The following is a 19174-nucleotide window of genomic DNA, read 5'->3' as shown; positions in this document are numbered from 1 at the left end:
ACCATGTCACTATACAAATAATTAAAGAGGCTCAATACAAAATACTAAACACTACTGTTTAACATCCCCCTCAAACTCAAGGGGCTAGGAAGCACCGTGAGTTTGGAACGCAATGCTTGAAATCGAGAAGTAACTACAGGTTTGGTGAGACAATCATCGACTTGGTCCTCAGAAGAGGTGAAACAAAGTTGAAGCACGCCACGTTTGACTTGTTCATGTACAAATTAATAGTCGATTTTAACATGTTTAGTGCGAGCATAAAGTACCGGGTTGGATGTAAGTGTTGGGTTTTATGCCCTAAATAAAACTCTTTACAATCTGATTAGTTATCAATATAAGAAATTTGAAGTGATTGATGTTTGCATGAATTTTACATGCTAATGGTTTAATATGTTTAATATGTTTATTACATTCATACACACAAAATCAGTTAAATCCAGATCATATGTTTATTCACAATTACAGTATCGTCAACACAGTGGAATGTGATTGTGATCATATGAATCAAAAGTTTTGGTCCCTGTTTCATCAGTGTTATTGGATTTACACTAATGTGATAATCAGCGATGATGTGTACTTACACTTGGAGTAAGTGTTATGTTCTTTCCAGGACATTAGTAAAGTATACTAGTTTCGAATGTATGGAGTATACATTGGACTGGACCGATATTGCAACTAAGTTAAGATATTACAAACTTACCGTTATACATATCTTTCCAAGTCAATATCAGTAGTTGATCTTAAGATTAAAAGAATCTAAATCCTGATATGCTTGGGCTCAACTCAGGAGTGTTATTCATGTTCTTAGATTTATTAGTTAAGCCTACTTTCGGGTCAGGGTGATACGTATATTTCGAGAACATGATAGTATGATTGAGTGGGAGTGCTGAACATAAATATGGAATCTATAGCTTCTACTGGTGTATAGAAGTCAAGTGATGATTCCCTTCGAGCTTAGCAAATAGAAGTAAATGGATGAGCTCTTGTTTAACTAACTAATTATTAGATCACTAAACACCATTTACAGGTAGCTAAGTGTTTTAAGGGGCAAAATACATTGAGGGGTGAGAACGGTAAAAAAATCCCATCTCGATGTAGATCATCTATATAGAGGATCTTTAAATCACAATAAGATTATAACAATGGTTAAATGAGATAGTATATTGATATCGTGGAACATACAATATGCTCTATATAAGTCTGAGAGTGCAATTCTAAGTTCTAAGAGTGGATTCAACGAAGAATTAATAAGTAGGAATTTACTTGGTAAATTTGGTTCACTTATTGGAAGCTCAGGATATAGATCCATGGTCCCCATTCTAGTTGAGAACATTCTGCTTGTAAGACTCATTAATTGATTCGTGATTGATCAATTATAATTCTAAAGTTAGACTATGTCTAATTTTATGAATTTTCACTAAGCAGGGGTGAAATTGTAAAGAAAAGAGTTTTCTAGGTTTATTTATTTATTAATGGACTTTATATGTCTAATTAATAATTAAATTAAATGACAATATTATTTAATAATCTATTTTAGTTATTAAATAATTAGTTTTGGCATTTAAAAGGTTAGAATTGGAAAATTGGCATTTTTGAGAAAATAGAGATAAAATTTGATAAAATTGCAAAATTAAGTGAGGCCCATTACAACACCTAGGCCGGCCACTTAATGTTGATTTTTCAAATTAATATTTTCATTATTTTAATGCCAAATAATTCTAAACCTAGACCTAGTAGTTGCCTATAAATAGAAAGTGATGGCTCAGTCAAATCACAAGTTTTCAACAAGCCTTTCTGACAGAAATTTCTCTCTTCAGAAAACTGAGCCTTCCCCACTTTCTATACCTTGGCCGAAATACCTCTCTCTCTTTTCCCTTCATCTTTTTCGTGACCCTAGTGAAAGAGTAAGTGCCCACACACAGCAAGCAGTAACTCAATCATAGATTGGAAGACTGTGAAGGATCAAACTTGAAGAAGAAGGACATTCGGGCTCAGATCTTGATTATACTCTGCTACAGAAAGGAATCAAGGGTTAGAGATCTGAGTGGAAGGAGACATTAATTCTGCTGCATCAATGTAAGGTTTTCTTAACTTTATATGTGTTTATTTTATCGTTTTAGAAAGTTCATATTTAGGGTGTTAATAAACATACTTGTGAGTAGATCTAAGATCCTGGTAAAATAATTCCCAACAACTGGCCTCAGAGCCATGGTAATTGATTTACTTACATGAAATTTGGACTTTAAAACGATTGTTTGTATGTTCTTTGGATGGTATCATGTTGTATTGAGTGTTATTTGATGATTGATTGATGTTTGTTAAATTTTCGTGAAAAATAATTGCGATTTTATCTCTGGAATTATATTTATTGGATAGTATGGAAAAAATTAAGCAAGTTAGCCTTTTACAGAACTCAATTTGGATTTTATTTGAATTAGTTATGAATTTTTGAAGATTTGAAAAAATCGGGGATGTGCTGAATTTTTCCTGCGATCGCAGAACTGTCCGTACAGTTCACAATTTTTTCGTTTTTCTTCGATTTTTCATGCTTTTTCATGTAATTAACTTTCAATTTTTTGTATGATTTTGTATATATACTATTACTATTCCTAATTCAATTCTAATTATCATTTTGAATTAATTTAATAATTTTTTTTAATTTAATTCAAGATATTAGTGTAATTTGAATTTGAATAGAATTAGTATCTATCTTCTTGCTTAAAAATCTATCTTATTTTTAAATTTGATTATATCTTATTTTTTTTTAAATTTAAGGTCAGATTTTATAAGATATTTATAAAATCTTTTTAAGATATTTTAAAATATCTTATCTTTTAAGATATTTTTTAATAATATCTTATCTTTTAAGATTTTTTTTAAAAATTAAATCTTTTTAGATATTTTGACCTTATTTAAATTTAAAGTAAGATATTTATAATCATGTAATTTTAAATAGATGTAAGATATTTTGCTAACTTTTAAATTTTGTTATTTTATTTAAATTAAATTTAAAATCTGAAAAGATATTTCATTTATCTTTTCTAATTTTTATTTTTAAAATAACATTTAATTTTTAAAAGTAGTTAGCAAATCTTGAAATGATATTTAGGTTGGTTGAAACCTAATTTTTCAAAAAGAAGGTTTAATTTTAAATATTTTTTTTAAATTTCGAAATTTAAATTTTATTTTTCGAAAATTAAATTTTTTTTAATTTAATTTTTTATTTCGAAATTATTTATTTAAAATTAAATAAATCCTACTTCCAACTATCCAGCTAACCTTGTTGCAGGAGTATATGGTTTAAACTTGTGTGTAAGTTTTTCAAAACCTATTATTACTTGATTGCAAATAGCCATGGTTACTTTTTGCCAGATCTAATGATCTGATGGCTCCCTTGGTCAAGTTAATAATTTGTAACAGGTAAATTTTACAATCTTCTTTCATCTGTGTATGACCTAGCAACATGATAGGATCCATCCAAAGTGTGCCTGTGTGAGCCTATATGTTTATTTTGTTTTAATATAGATACATATAGGTTGTTGCTAAATAAAATGTCACACCATGATAGATTTTATTTAGGTCCATTTAGTTATTGGACCTATTCAATTAATAACAGTTATTCATTTTAAAGTTAAATTCCTCTCTTTTGGGCCTTGTGTGAGAGTTGGGAGCCATAGAAGTGGGTACGACATACTGAACCCAACACCCCCTCACATGAACTACCCCAATTGTGAAGGCCCATTTGCCTGATTTGAATAACTGTACTAGGTTAATTATATTAGTTTGACTTAATAAAATTGAATTAGCAACATAATTAACTTTTAAAATATATGAAATTTATTTTCATTTTAATATTTTAAAGTTAATTTTAAGAAAAACACTTTTAGTTTAGATATTATTTCTAGACAAACTATTTGTATTTTTCTTGTATTTAATTAAATATAGAATTTTAACTAACTAAGATTCTTTCTGGAGCTTATTTAATTAAATATTCATATTTAAGTTATAAATTAGTTGTAACAACTGATTTTTCTTATCTAACTTAAATTTGAATATTTGATTTAAATTTTAAATCAAGTTGAGGAATCTTAGGCATTAGTTATTAAAGATTCTTAAGATATTTTTTAAGTTAATATCTTTTCAAATATTAACTTAAAATGGAATATTTTAGATATTTTTTGGTTAATATCTTTTCAAATATTAACTTTAAAAAGATATCTTCATATTAAGTGGTTACAACTTAATTTTTGATATTTAATTAAATCTAAATTTGAAATTATTTAAGTTTTAGATTTTTTCTATATAACTTAAATTAGATATTTTTCGAATTTTTTGAAAAGATACTTAGTCAAATAAGATATTTTCTAGATAGTAATTTCTAGACTACTTATTATTTCTAATATTTAAATAGGAAAATAATATACTTTGTGAAATTAATTATTTAAATAATTAATTTTGGTAAAATTTTATTAAGTATATTTTTCCTAGTATTAAACTAGAAATAAATAATTAAGCCTTCTCTACACTTAATTATTATTTCTTAAATTTAATACATTTAATTAACTTGAAGAATCTAAATATCTAAGTTTATTTTCATCATAATACTTAAATATTTATTGATTTTTCATGACACTTAATTAAATAGAAAATTATTTTTAGGTTGAAATTTAATTTTTCAACTTAAATTTAAATAATTTTCAAAATATATATTTTTCTTTATTTTATTAATCAATTTCGAAATTTGCATTTTAATTATGCAATATTTTCGAATTTTTTATTTTGAAAAATAGATTGAGTTGTAAATTAATTATTTATTTTAATTAATTCTTGGACCAACTACAATCAATGATATTTTCATTTAATTGATTAATTTAAAATAAATGAATTTAAAATATATATATATATTATTAGAAATTGAATTAACTAGTCAATAGAATATGTAGATAGGTGATATTTTTGCTTAAAGTATTTCTTTTCTATTTTTATTATTTTCGAAAATTGTATTTTTATATACTTTAAATTTTCGAACTCAATAAATATATTCTCAAAGGAAATTTTTAAGTTGCTAATTATTTATTTAATTCGACTTAAATTAATTTCCTTAATATTTATATTTAAGATTATTACTAAGATGGAAATAATTAATTTTATTTCAATCACCATCTAAGTATAATTTTATAAATATTATATTAAATTCTTATTTTTGAATTTTAATTCTTAATTTAGAATTTAATGAGATTTATTTATTAGAATAATAAAGAAAATACATTTTAAATAATGAGCTTTATTATTATTAAGATATTCGATCTCCATTGTGGGTTTTACACCGCGTTTGTTTTAGTGAGTAATCCTCCCTAATGGAGGAACGTTCATTAGCAATTTCGCACCGTCTAATCTCGCATGATAAGTGGTTTGTAAGTGTTTTATATGGTATAGATCACCCTAATGGTGGCGACCATATTTGACTTGCAAATTGCGAAACAATGGTAGAAGCTCATGAGATAGAATAGCCTTGACTCTCGCCTAAACGGGACAACGCTGGATTCCGATCTTGATCGAATAAAAGGTTGCTAGAATGTTTAACATTTTAGATGAGCTGACAACTCTATTCAATGGATGGTATCTTTGACTCTCGCCTAAACGGGACACTGATATCAGTTTGTTGAAAACCTTGGAAATTATTTAGGATTGAATTTTTAAGTATTTTCTCATATCATTCCTACTTGCTATGTGCTTATAATTTCTGAATTGATTTTGTGTGTTAAACCATTATTAATTTCTATTTGTTGATTTCTATTATTTTGTAGTATCCTGTATTATCAAAATGAATCCCATGTTATCACTGTTGACTGAAAATAAGCTGAATGGATCTAACTTTAATAAATGGAATGAGAACATTAATATTGCTCTCATAGGAGAAAGTGCCTTGTTTGTTTTAACTGAGAAGGCTGCTGAAGTTATGACGAAGTTAAATGAGCTATTCGGTAAAGCATCACTTCAGTCACGCTTTGACGCGACTAAGAAGTACATTAACGCACGGATGGAACCTCATCAAAACGTGCGTGATCATGTTCTCCTCATGTCCAGTTATTTCCAAGAAGCCCAGGATCATGGTGCTGAAATGGACAGTGCTACTCAAGTTAGTCTTATCTTGAATAGCGACTCGCATTTCTACCATATACATCAAATTATGTCATGAATAAGAAGGAAATTGACTTTCATGAATTAGTCAATGACCTTCAAACTTATGAAAATTTGATTGGAGGACCCAAGAAGAAAGGGAGTAAACCTCATAATCCTGGTAATGGTAATGGGACGATGAAACCTGAAGCAAATGTTGCCTCTGCTTCAAAGCCCAAATCGAAGAAGAAGTGGAAGAACACCAAGAAGCGAACAAAAGCCATGAAAAAGGCTGCTCCTTCTGGTGATGCTACACTTAAAGGAAAATGTTTCCACTGCAATGAAAAAGGTCATTGGAAACCCCAGTGTCCTAAACTTCTTGCAAAGAAACAAGGTATTTCCATTTATAAACTTTAAGAGTTTTAGTGAATTATTATCCAATTGGATTTATGATTCTGGACTAACTTTGTTTATTTGCTTTCTTCTTCTTATAGGCCAAGCTACTTGAACTCAATTGAGTTGGATCAGAAAGCTGGACCAAGGGTGAAATCGTCCAGATGAAGATGAAGCTCTTCAATTTTTTTTTGAATTAATTGTTTTAGTTTAAAGACAATTTGGATTTCAAATTTTAGTCAGGGATATTTATCCCTGTTTTTTCTCATATTGTTGCAATATATTTTTTTTATTTATAAAAGTTTTATTTTCGAAATTCAATATTGCAAATTATGAGATTGAGCTTCATTTAATTTATCTTCATCAATTATTACCACATTATATTTATATGTTTGTATGTGTAAGTGTTTTTATTATTGATGCAAATTCTATAATATTTACAACTCTTCATAGAGTTATATTAAATAAACACTAGAAATTATTTCTATGTTTATCAATAATTGTTAATTCTCATACAATTATTAAGAATTTATTTAATAAAAGAATCTTATGATCTGATAGGGGTGGAGAAAAGTTAAGAAAACTATGCAGTTCAACGATCTTTTATATCTAATGAACTCTGGATAGTATTCAACTCCACATAAACTCTATTACACTAAGAGAATCATGATCTTTACAACCTTTAGGGGTGGATCATAATCTCTATATACTTAGGGGTGGAGGTTATCCATAGTACCCTATATGTATATTCTTAGGGATGGAGTCCATTCCACAATTCCCTATGTAACACATATCTTGTTTAAACATGGAAGTAATATAATGAGTCAGCTATTGTCAATATAAATTCTTGATCTTGATTGTATGTTCCATTTCGTTTTTACTGTTGTAAGTAAAAGTTTGATACCTTTGAAATTTCTTTGTTAAAGTTTCACACTACCTTAATTGAGTGGGAGAATTTTAAAGTTCTATACCCATCTTCATTAGGTTGATAATTGTGATAGGTACTTAAGAACACTACTGGAAAGCAAATCTAACCATTCACATGGATAGGTATAGCTTATCAGAATTATGAGAATAAGATAAAGAACTCTAGTTCAGTCCATTCGAATGACTTGAACCAAGAATTCTTAATCCTCATAAAATTTGATGGTATCTTAATTTTGATTACTTTATCTCTGGCATGTATTTTTCACTTCAAAATACTAGTCTACTATGTTGATGACTTAGTCTTAACTTAAAGTTTTAAGACTAATACAAAAGTCACAACTAGGTAACTCTCTAAACAATCAGAGGTTTAAAGTATTATTTAACCAGACATCTGATATTGAGTGGGAGCTATCTGAGATGTAATCAAATAGAGAACATTAGAAGATATTCAAGAAAGATTTATGAAAGTGATCTATATGTCAAATATTAAGGAACTGTGTATCAGTTGTCTTTGTATCTCACCATCTAATTTCGATTTCTATAAGATGGTGCTTACTTTGGGGGTGGAGGAATTATTGTATAATAATTCAAGCTCTACCAGAGAAGAACTATAACTTGGTCTATTCGAAAATACCAGAAAGTTATATCACTGAAGAAAAGTCTACACTGTATTATCTCAATTACATATTTTAAAATATGAGAGATATGTCTTCTGTTAATTCAGATGTACTTTTAAAACGGTAAAGATTTCAGTATCCCTTGATGAGTAAAGCATATAGTAAAGGATGTTTCATGAGTGTATTTATGAACTAGTTTCCAGAAGTTTGGGTGGATTCAAATATACTACACTTGATCTGAAGATCAAGACATCAGATTGACCTATTTGCGCAGTTTGTTTTATATTAGTGCAAGTGGGAGTTTGTTAGGTTTTATGCCCTAAATAAAACTCTTTACAATCTGATTAGTTATCAATATAAGAAATTTGAAGTGATTGATGTTTGCATGAATTTTACATGCTAATGGTTTAATATATTTAATATGTTTATTACATTCATACACACAAAATCAGTTAAATCCAGATCATATGTTTATTCACAATTACAGTATCGTCAACACAGTGGAATGTGATTGTGATCATATGAATCAAAAGTTTTGGTCCCTGTTTCATCAGTGTTATTGGATTTACACTAATGTGATAATCAGCGATGATGTGTACTTACACTTGGAGTAAGTGTTATGTTCTTTCCAGGACATTAGTAAAGTATACTAGTTTCGAATGTATGGAGTATACATTGGACTGGACCGATATTGCAACTAAGTTAAGATATTACAAACTTACCGTTATACATATCTTTCCAAGTCAATATCAGTAGTTGATCTTAAGATTAAAAGAATCTAAATCCTGATATGCTTGGGCTCAACTCAGGAGTGTTATTCATGTTCTTAGATTTATTAGTTAAGCCTACTTTCGGGTCAGGGTGATACGTATATTTCGAGAACATGATAGTATGATTGAGTGGGAGTGTTGAACATAAATATGGAATCTATAGCTTCTACTGGTGTATAGAAGTCAAGTGATGATTCCCTTCGAGCTTAGCAAATAGAAGTAAATGGATGAGCTCTTGTTTAACTGACTAATTATTAGATCACTAAACACCATTTACAGGTAGCTAAGTGTTTTAAGGGGCAAAATACATTGAGGGTGAGAACGGTAAAGAAATCCCATCTCGATGTAGATCATCTATATAGAGGATCTTTAAATCACAATAAGATTATAACAATGGTTAAATGAGATAGTATATTGATATCGTGGAACATACAATATGCTCTATATAAGTCTGAGAGTGCAATTCTAAGTTCTAAGAGTGGATTCAACGAAGAATTAATAAGTAGGAATTTACTTGGTAAATTTGGTTCACTTATTGGAAGCTCAGGATATAGATCCATGGTCCCCATTCTAGTTGAGAACATTCTGCTTGTAAGACTCATTAATTGATTCGTGATTGATCAATTATAATTCTAAAGTTAGACTATGTCTAATTTTATGAATTTTCACTAAGCAGGGGTGAAATTGTAAAGAAAATAGTTTTCTAGGTTTATTTATTTATTAATGGACTTTATATGTCTAATTAATAATTAAATTAAATGACAATATTATTTAATAATCTATTTTAGTTATTAAATAATTAGTTTTGGCATTTAAAAGGTTAGAATTGGAAAATTGGCATTTTTGAGAAAATAGAGATAAAATTTGATAAAATTGCAAAATTAAGTGAGGCCCATTACAACACCTAGGCCGGCCACTTAATGTTGATTTTTCAAATTAATATTTTCATTATTTTAATGCCAAATAATTCTAAACCTAGACCTAGTAGTTGCCTATAAATAGAAAGTGATGGCTCAGTCAAATCACAAGTTTTCAACAAGCCTTTCTGACAGAAATTTCTCTCTTCAGAAAACTGAGCCTTCCCCACTTTCTATACCTTGGCCGAAATACCTCTCTCTCTTTTCCCTTCATCTTTTTCGTGACCCTAGTGAAAGAGTAAGTGCCCACACACAGCAAGCAGTAACTCAATCATAGATTGGAAGATTGTGAAGGATCAAACTTGAAGAAGAAGGACATTCGGGCTCAGATCTTGATTATACTCTGCTACAGAAAGGAATCAAGGGTTAGAGATCTGAGTGGAAGGAGACATTAATTTCGCTGCATCAATGTAAGATTTTCTTAACTTTATATGTGTTTATTTTATCGTTTTAGAAAGTTCATATTTAGGGTGTTAATAAACATACTTGTGAGTAGATCTAAGATCCTGGTAAAATAATTCCCAACAATAAGATGAAGGGTGCTCACGTTATCACAATTGAGAGTAGGAGGAATAGTGAGAGGAAAACCAAGTTTTCCAAGAAGAGAGTAAATCCAAGATACTTTGGAGGCTTCGTTGGCGAGAGCACGATATTTTGATTCAGTGATAGATCGAGAGACCATTTTCTGTTTTGTTGAAACCAAGAGATAAGGTTAAGGCCTAAATAAACACAGTAGGCACTCGTGCTTCCGCGATCATCAGGGCAAGAGGCCCAATAAGCATCCGTGAAATAATAAAGTTCATGTGTGGTATCGGGTTGAATATGAAAGCCGAGATGAGCGTACCTTTGAGATAACGAAGAACCTGTTTAATAGCTTGGTAATGGATGACTGAGGAACATGGAGAAATTGACATAATTTGTTGATAGTGAAGGAGATATCAACCGAGTCAAAGTGCATTACTGTAATGCACCAACAAGACTCTGATAGGCAGTCACATCTTCAAGGGGATCACCATCATAGAGTGACAACAGAGTCAGAGTCATGGGAGTGGAAACCAGATTCGAGTCAAGGAAATGAGTTTTGGTGAGAATATCTCTAATATACTTCGTTTGAGTTAAGTGAAGACCAAGAGTAGACTTGTGAACTTGAACTCCAAGAAAAAAATGCAGCTGGCCAAGATCCTTAGACCGAAACTTGGAGTTGAGAAAAGATAGTAAGGTGGCAATGGCAGAGGAGGAAGAACCCGTCACGATGATATCGTCCACATGTATAAGGAGAATAATGACAGCATTAGATGAACATAATATAAGGAGAGATGTGTATGCTTGAGATGCAACAAAACCCCATTCAAGAATAGCAGTACTCAACTTGAGAAACCAAGCTCGTGGTGACTGTTTAAGGCCATAAAGAGACTTAGAAAATTTACAAACATGATTAGGATAAGCGAGATCAACGAATCCTTCAGGTTGCGACATGTACACTGTTTCTGTAAGATCGTATGAGTAGAGGGGGTCATAACTTGATTCTACTTGAAATTGCTCCATACATCCTTTGCATTGGATTAGTAATCCATCTTCTCCACCTCCTTCGCCCAACTTACAAATTTTGGAGAGATTCAAATCCCATTCTCATCATCGCGAACCTCAGAGGCTCCCTGTTCGTTCTCCAAAACTTCACAAGGATCATGGAATTCCTCTGTAGGAAGCTCAAAACCCTCATCTTGGATCGAAAGGAGATCCTCCGCCACCGCTAGAACATTAAAAACAACCGCCACTAGCTTTTGAACCACTCTTTTCTTCTTCGCCATGGGAGAGGAAAAAGGAGGCCACGAACGTCTATTAATTAAGTAATAAACTTTTAAAAACTCATATTTCATGTAATTTTCACAAACAAAAATGTATAAAGTTCTTTTTTATTAAATGATGGATAAGAAACTGAGTTGAGAGAAAGTAAGTCTAGGTTCGAGATTCAGGATTCGAGTCCAAGTTTGGGGTCCAAGGTTCAGGTTCGGAGTCAAGGTGCGGGTTCGGGTCTAGATTGAGGGTATGGATCCTAAGGTCTAAAATTAAGGTCAGGGTCCGAAATATTAAAAAAAAAACATAAATAGGCTATAATTAAGAGAAGAAAATTATTTAAAATTTGTTCGAAAGTGATATTTTTGTGTTTCCAAAAATTTTATTCTTAATTTAAAAATAAAAATGAAAATAGTTTTATTAAACATATTTTTGATATTATTTTGATGTTATTTTTTTTTAATTTTCATATTATTTTTTTTATTATTTTCTTATAGTTTTATAAAATACCGTAAAAATATATATAAAAAAAATTTAAACGTAAAAAATATAAAAAGTTTATAAAAATTGATATCTTATAAAATTATCTAAAAAAAAATGGGTTAATTTTACAAATGCACAAAAATAACAAAAAACAACAAAAATACGGTTTTACGGAATTTTAAACATTTTTACGATTTTTTTGATTTTATTTACATAAAATACGGTCTTTTTATGTTGAAATTTTGTTAATTTGTTGTTAATTTTTTGTTATATGTATGTTATTTTTTGTTGTTTTTTTGTTGTTATTTTCATGTTACTTTTATGTTGTTTTTTTGTTGATTTTATGTTGTTTTCGTGTTTTTTTGCAAAACCGTAAAAATATAAAAAAAAACATTCTTTCAATGTAAAAATGTAAATAATTTATAAAAAATGGTGCCTTATGTAATTATTCCAAAAAAAATCACTGATACCAAACCATTATCATGTTTTTGCGTAGTTCCCACAAAGAAATGAGGTAAGTTGAAAAATACCTCTTTTATTAATCAATTAATCAAATTTACCTCTAATTTTATATTTATTTGAAACATACTTCTTTTTATATGTATTGTACCCAAAATACCCTAACATAAGAGAGTCACATGGAGAGTATCTTGAAGTGACAGGGGCAAAATTGGTACGATGTTTAAAAAAAAGAGGTAAAAATGATAGACTTTAAAAAAGAGAATAAAAATAAAAGAAGATAATATAAAAGGGTATAGAGTGTAATTTCTTAAACAAAAAAAAAAAAAATTCAAAATGGATGGGCCAGAGCTTGTCTGTCCATTCAGCCCAATAAGTGTTACGTTTGCTTTCTTTCCAAGGCCCAACAACATATATAGACACTCTATTCTTAACAGAAAAAAATAGAGTACCAATAGAAAACGAAAGAAGAGTTTCGCGGAAAAATATTTATTTTTCTGCGCGATTTTCTTTACAGCCAAACAGGAATTCTAGGCCATTCCAGGAAACTGCCCAGCCTTGTCCGTCTTCAACACTATCTTATTCAATTTCTATTCACTGAATACGATCTCTCTGCTCTTTGATGTGATTCGTTCGGTTTTAGGCTTTGGTTTTGAGCGGGTTTTGACGAATCAATGAAGCCGATACGGCTTCCTGAGCCACCTGGTCCCAAAGTGAACATGGGCGTTGCAGACATCTTCGAAGGCGGCGTTTATGGTGTCATTAGACGAGCCGTTGTAATTGGCAACGGCTTTCCTTCCTCTGAGAATCAGAGCATTGGTTTGGTTCGCGCTCTTGGCCTAGCCGATAAGCATGTCTTATATGTAAGTTCATGGGAGCAAATAACCTAATTTAACTTTACTAATTTGATTAAGATTCCACAATTTTTTTTTATTATATTTGTTGCGCACGTATTTCGGAAGACTGTTTGATGCTATTACAAATTGAAATTTGAGTAGCTGCGTAGAATATATATTTGTATAAACAAATTTCTGTAATTTACTCAATGTTGTGTTGTGTTTTATTTTATTTATTAGTTTTTAAAATTTAAAATTTTGAGTAATTGGTGTATGTTGCTAGTAATTTGCTTAGTTATAGTTTAGTATCATATTCACTGATATGATCCAAAATCATGATTGTAGAGTTATATGGTTGGTGATTGAGTAAAACCTTTGTGCCCACTGCCCAACAACTAATTTGATCATCCACTTAGTTCTATACCCTGAAGAAGAATGAATGATTATAGAAGTGCCTATTTTTTTTAAAAGCTGTTACAATGTGCAGAATTTTGTGTGTGATTGTGATGAAACTTCTCAGTTCACATGGTTTGTAATCACAAGCATCATCATACATTGAAAAGCACCTACTGTAATAACAAAACACCTTACCCCGTCATATCCGTATATGATACTTTGTGCTAAAATAAAACCATCAATCAATGCTACTTGAACACTCATATAAAAGTCATTTGTGATTTTCACAAATAAACTAAAGTATAAGGTTTTACATTATGAAATGGATTTGAGGCAAGTATTTTTGACATCAACTAAAGCCATTTCTAGGGCCACGAATCTTTGATCAGCATTCTAAGATAATCTCTTAAAATGACATAATAATCTCTACATGGATTTACCTATGTATGCCAAATGGATCACCTCATAGATTTACCCATGTATTTCACATGGATATACACATTTGTATACAGTATACTAAAACCATCATTTGCAATTCATCAATGTGATCTGTGTATGTCCTCAGCCATTTTTTTCTTTCCAAATCATGCGATGATATTTTTTATTTGTTCATATGTTCATACGTACTTGTTATTTTTAATATGGTGGTATTAACAATGGTGATGTTCATCCCACAAGTGACATCATAATTGTTGGGGGTCTTCATAATCCAATTCAAATTGACCTAACCGATATGATCCAAGCCAATTAGAAAGGACTGGATATCCAATTAATTTGTTTGGATTGGATGTCGAAAGTTGGATTCTAATTGGATAGGATCAGTTAGTAGAGATAACATTCTCACAAATCCGATAAAAAATGATTAATGTATTATATATTAATTTAACTGAAATGTATAAAATTAAAGTTATAAGTGATTCTGTGTTGATTTTTTTAATTTATTAAGGTGCAACTTAGCAATTGGGTGCTTATAATCCAATCCCAACTGACCTAACCCATCTCATCCAATTAGAAAAGATTGGATATCCAATAAAAATTACACAAAATCTTCACTTGTATTTATACTGTAAATAGTCAATATCTGGAACCAGTCAAGTTGTAATTGTATTTTACCGTTGTCAAGCCTGTGAACCTGTGTATTTTAAATTATAGAAATTAAATGTTGCTTTAAGTAGATGTATATGCATGTGTATTCATTCATTTACTAATATTTCTCAGTCTACTTCATATGCAGCGAGTAACAAGACCAAGGGGAGGAGTAAATGAGTGGCTCCATTGGCTTCCAGTTTCTCTTCACAAAAAATTATATTACATCTTACAGCAGATCTCAAAATTTATTTTAAAATCTAAAGGTCATAGAGTTATGACTTTACCTTCAGAAAATGGTGGACGCATGGGCTTGTCATCTATTTTGGAAGCTGATGTGAAGCAAATTGTAAACATGGCTCGTGAGACTTCTGAAAAGTAATTATTTTCTCACAGTGATTAAAAGCACTGTTCCATTTTGTTTAATGATGTAGCCAGGGTGCAGCCAAATTCTCATGTTGAGGAGGATATTTATAATTTCAAATTTTCAGGCGGGGTTTACATGTTTTTTTTCTTACCTCTGAACTTTTGGGGGTTAGACTAGATTTTTTGCTCAAATTTATTAGAAAATGCAAATAATTAATTTAGAGTTATGCTCTACTTGTATCCTTCTTCATTGAATACTTAATATCTTCTATACATTTTTTTTAAGTGTTTATGATTCTTTTTACAGGGATGGACCTTTATTGGTGGTTGCTTCTGGCAGGGATACCATTCCCATTGCAAGTTCCATAAAACGTTTAGCACCTGAAAATGTTTTTGTTGTTCAGGTTTGTTGATCGAACTTTCCTATTTTTCTTTTTGGTGTGTTTGTAATTGTTGTTATTATTATCATTATCATTTTCCCACTTAACTGAATAAATAGTTCAGCCACGGGAGAGGCATAAGTTTTCTGAAAAATAATTTAGGCCTAGTGCAGCAAATTTCCCACTACTACATCTCTAAGGAAGAAGCTTTTGGTCTGATTAGCAAATAATGTAAATTTGTACCTGCAACTCCCTTTCCTTGGATAAACTAAACTGCACTAGAACCTTCACCCATTTCCAAAATCCTAACCTTTCCCTGTAGGTTTTTATCTGAAAAAGAGTTGGTTATTTTCTTTTGTGAGATGGGCTATCCCTTGGGGATTTGTTGGTAGAACTCAAGATGCGATAACATTCATATATTTATCTTATATGTAACTTGTTTAAAGGACATTAATGTTGCAGATAGAGAGTTGGGAGTTAGCAAATTTAGGTTCAGGGAACCATGTTTAGAAAATTTCTTACTCATTGTATTGTTTTAGTGGGAACTTCTTGAAATTTGCTCGTTTAATGTAACAGGGTTTGTCTTTAGATGAGTATTTGGGGAGAACTGTACCATTCTAATATATACTAGTACTTTATGTATATATATATATATATAAATATTTATACTAGTCCTTTTGATTTGTACTTGTAGCAATCTGAATTTTCTATTTATGCCTTTTTTATTTGTATAATCCAAAGAAGTTTATCATCAGAAGTGGAAAATTTTCTCAATTTGGGGTCATCATCTGCCTGAAAATTGTACACTTGGATGTGTCAAATCATGCTTTGAAATTCAAGCCTATAAGAATGACATCTATTTTCTATGTCAGGGTAGTAGGCTCTAGTGTATTTCAAAATTGTGGAGTATGACCCTTTTTTTTCTTCTATTGTATACATATTCTTGCAGATTCAACATCCCAGAAAACAATTGAATCGGTTCGACTTGGTCGTCACTCCCCAACATGATTATTATCCTTTGACACCTGAAGGGCAAGAGCAGGTTCCTCGATTTCTTAGGAAGTGGATTACTCCTCAGGAACCCCCTGACAAGCATGTGGTGAGTATCACGCCTTCATAATGGATTTTATTCGTGGTTTATTTTTCTATCCTGCTCTTAACTTCTAGAGAATTTTTTTAATAATTTTGGATACTGTAATTGACCTTACCCACTTTGCATACAGGTCCTCACAGTGGGAGCTTTACATCAAATTGATTCTACTGCTCTTCGTAGTGCAGCCAGTACATGGCATGATGAATTTGCACCTCTCCCAAAGCCCTTACTTGTGGTTTATGTTGGTGGGCCTACAGGTACCTTCATTTTCCTGATTTGGTCATTGTTTGATATAAATATATATTTATATATGTATTGCATATGAAAAAATATAAGCGTAACCTATATCATAAGAGTAGAACTTAAAAAGCATATGTCCGCATTGTCATGATCCCCCTTTGTGAGATGAATTTGGTAACCAATGTCCATAGTGAGAAGTTAAGTAATTTAATATCAGAATATTAGAAGGCCACTTTATCACTGTTTCCCTCTATTGTATGATTATTATTATTTTGTATTTTTAATAAATTATTTGATGAACATTAAATGACATTAAATTTTGCATCAAGATTTACAATTATGCATTGGAGCATAACAGTAAAAATTGATGCAAAAATGTTACAAAACCATTATTTGTACCAAATATAGATCAACTTTTGCATCTCCTATTGGAGATGGTCTAATAAATATGAAGTATATTTTGCTGAGTAGTAGACCATTATATTTTGCTGAGATTTGATGACATGAAAACCAACATAAACTATAGAACAAATCAAATGTTTCTCTTTTTTCTGAAACTCAGAAGTGATGTCTTATAAAAGGCATGTTGGAAATATCAAGATATTTTGACTTCCAGATTTTGTGTGTATTCAAGAATAAAGAGTCAACACCCAATTTTCTGAATTTTTGAGAAAAATTAGCAATTCTGAAATATTTAATTCGGAATTTTTTGGTTGTTATACCACTGCATTTGTATGATATTCTATCACAACTTTTTAATAGGCTGTTGTCGATTTGGTGCGGACCTTGCAAAGCAGTTGACATCCAGTTTGCTCAGTGTTCTTGCAAGCTGTGGAACTATCAAAATATGTTTTGCTGATAGGACTCCCGACAAGGTATGCCTTGCACAACATTTTTGCAGAATCGTCTTTGATAAGTGATGCCTATATTATATGATGTGTTGGCTGATGCTGTCATCAACAGGTGTCTAATATTATTTTGAAGGAGCTTGGTGATAATCCAAAAGTTTACATTTGGCATGGTGAAGGTAAGTTGATATCTCATGTATGCTTATCAGAGAGAGTAGTGAAGTATGAGAGTTTTTGATGGGATGCATTATAATGATTTTCAGAACCAAATCCTCACATGGGAAATGTGGCTTGGGCTGATGCTTTCGTTGTGACAGCAGATTCTGTTAGTCTGATAAGTGAGGTTTGCAGCACTGGGTAAGATAATAATATTATCTCTGTAGTTACTTAATCGAACATAATTAGTTATTAAGGATGTGGTCTTCACCTTAATTACTTTTTGTATACATTCTGTGGTGTTTTTTTTTTCCTCTAAAAAAACTATTGCTCCCCAGGAAACCTGTCTACGTTATGGGTGCTGAGAAATGTAGATGGAAACTCTCTGATTTCCACAAGTCTCTGATGAATCGAGGAGTAGTTCGGCCATTTACAGGTTCTGAGGATGTAAGTAATGTGCAATTTGGTTGCATTTTAAAATATATTAATATTTTACATACGTATTAAATTTTATTCCATTCATTTCTCTATTTTTATTCCTATTCTTTTGTTACACTCGGAAAACGTACACTTGTACAGCTTTTAAAGTAGGATCACACTATGTACATAAATGATTTAAAGGTGTTACTATGTGATTGTGTGTAAGTTTTGTAGTGCCCATAAATTTTCAATATTTCCTCTTATTTAGTTTCTTAGCTCATTTTCACATCATTTTCTCATTGTTTTGACATATTTCTTTTCCAATTTCAGATTAGAGAAAGCTGGAGTTATCCTCCCCTAAATGATACTGCAGAAGCAGCGGCAAAGGTACATGAAGCACTTGCTCAGCGTGGATGGAGACTGCGGCCATAGAAGGCATGTTGATCGTCACAGTTCGTTTGATTGTGGTTGGCTTGTAACAGTTTTCTGAAGAAAAAAAGGGTTTTGATCTTTAGGTATATTCAATTCAATAGTGCATATAGGGGAAGATAACCTACAAAGGATATTTTTTTTTGAAATTCAATTTATTTCCCCTTTTGGGGCATTGCTACGTATGGAATAAAGGATTGTTCTTGCTGCTCAGAGGAGTTGGCTGCAATGTTTGTTCTATAATTTTTTCTTTTTTTTTTTGTAATATAAACCCACATGTATTTTTCTTCTCATTGTACAAAGATGCAATGTCAAGATATATTCTTTCCTTTGAACATCTGTATTCAAATGAAGCTACTGTTTGGATAGTTCAGTCCATTTCTTTGGTTCATTTTAGTGTATCTTCATTTTTACAATCAGCCATTACAATTTACATGAAGACTT

General features: G+C 30.9%; 1 protein-coding gene across 1 annotated transcript; it reads left to right on the top strand.

Moving 5' to 3' along the window:
* The first annotated feature begins 12915 nt into the window (after positions 1-12915).
* On the top strand, positions 12916-19121 carry LOC115720735 (mitochondrial fission protein ELM1). The gene is made up of 10 exons (XM_030649906.2): positions 12916-13343; positions 14947-15176; positions 15472-15568; positions 16494-16643; positions 16768-16894; positions 17640-17752; positions 17841-17904; positions 17989-18082; positions 18220-18328; positions 18632-19121. Exons 1-10 carry the CDS (start codon positions 13155-13157, stop codon positions 18731-18733), a joined length of 1275 nt encoding a protein of 424 aa, XP_030505766.2. The 5' UTR covers positions 12916-13154; the 3' UTR covers positions 18734-19121.
* The last annotated feature ends 53 nt before the right edge of the window (positions 19122-19174 follow it).

Source organism: Cannabis sativa, chromosome 2 (assembly GCF_029168945.1).
Source record: "Cannabis sativa cultivar Pink pepper isolate KNU-18-1 chromosome 2, ASM2916894v1, whole genome shotgun sequence".
Classification (NCBI taxonomy): Eukaryota; Viridiplantae; Streptophyta; class Magnoliopsida; order Rosales; family Cannabaceae; genus Cannabis; species Cannabis sativa.
The sequence above is the reverse complement of the archived record's forward strand: the minus strand, read 5'-3'. Positions and strand labels throughout refer to the sequence as shown.

Coding starts and splice junctions, on each gene's coding strand:
- LOC115720735 (XM_030649906.2), top strand. CDS start 13,155: ATGAAGCCGATACGGCTTCCTGAGCCACCTGGTCCCAAAGTGAACATG. Junction 15,177..15,471: donor GCTCGTGAGACTTCTGAAAA/GTAATTATTTTC, acceptor TTCTTTTTACAG/GGATGGACCTTTATTGGTGG. Junction 17,905..17,988: donor TTACATTTGGCATGGTGAAG/GTAAGTTGATAT, acceptor AATGATTTTCAG/AACCAAATCCTCACATGGGA.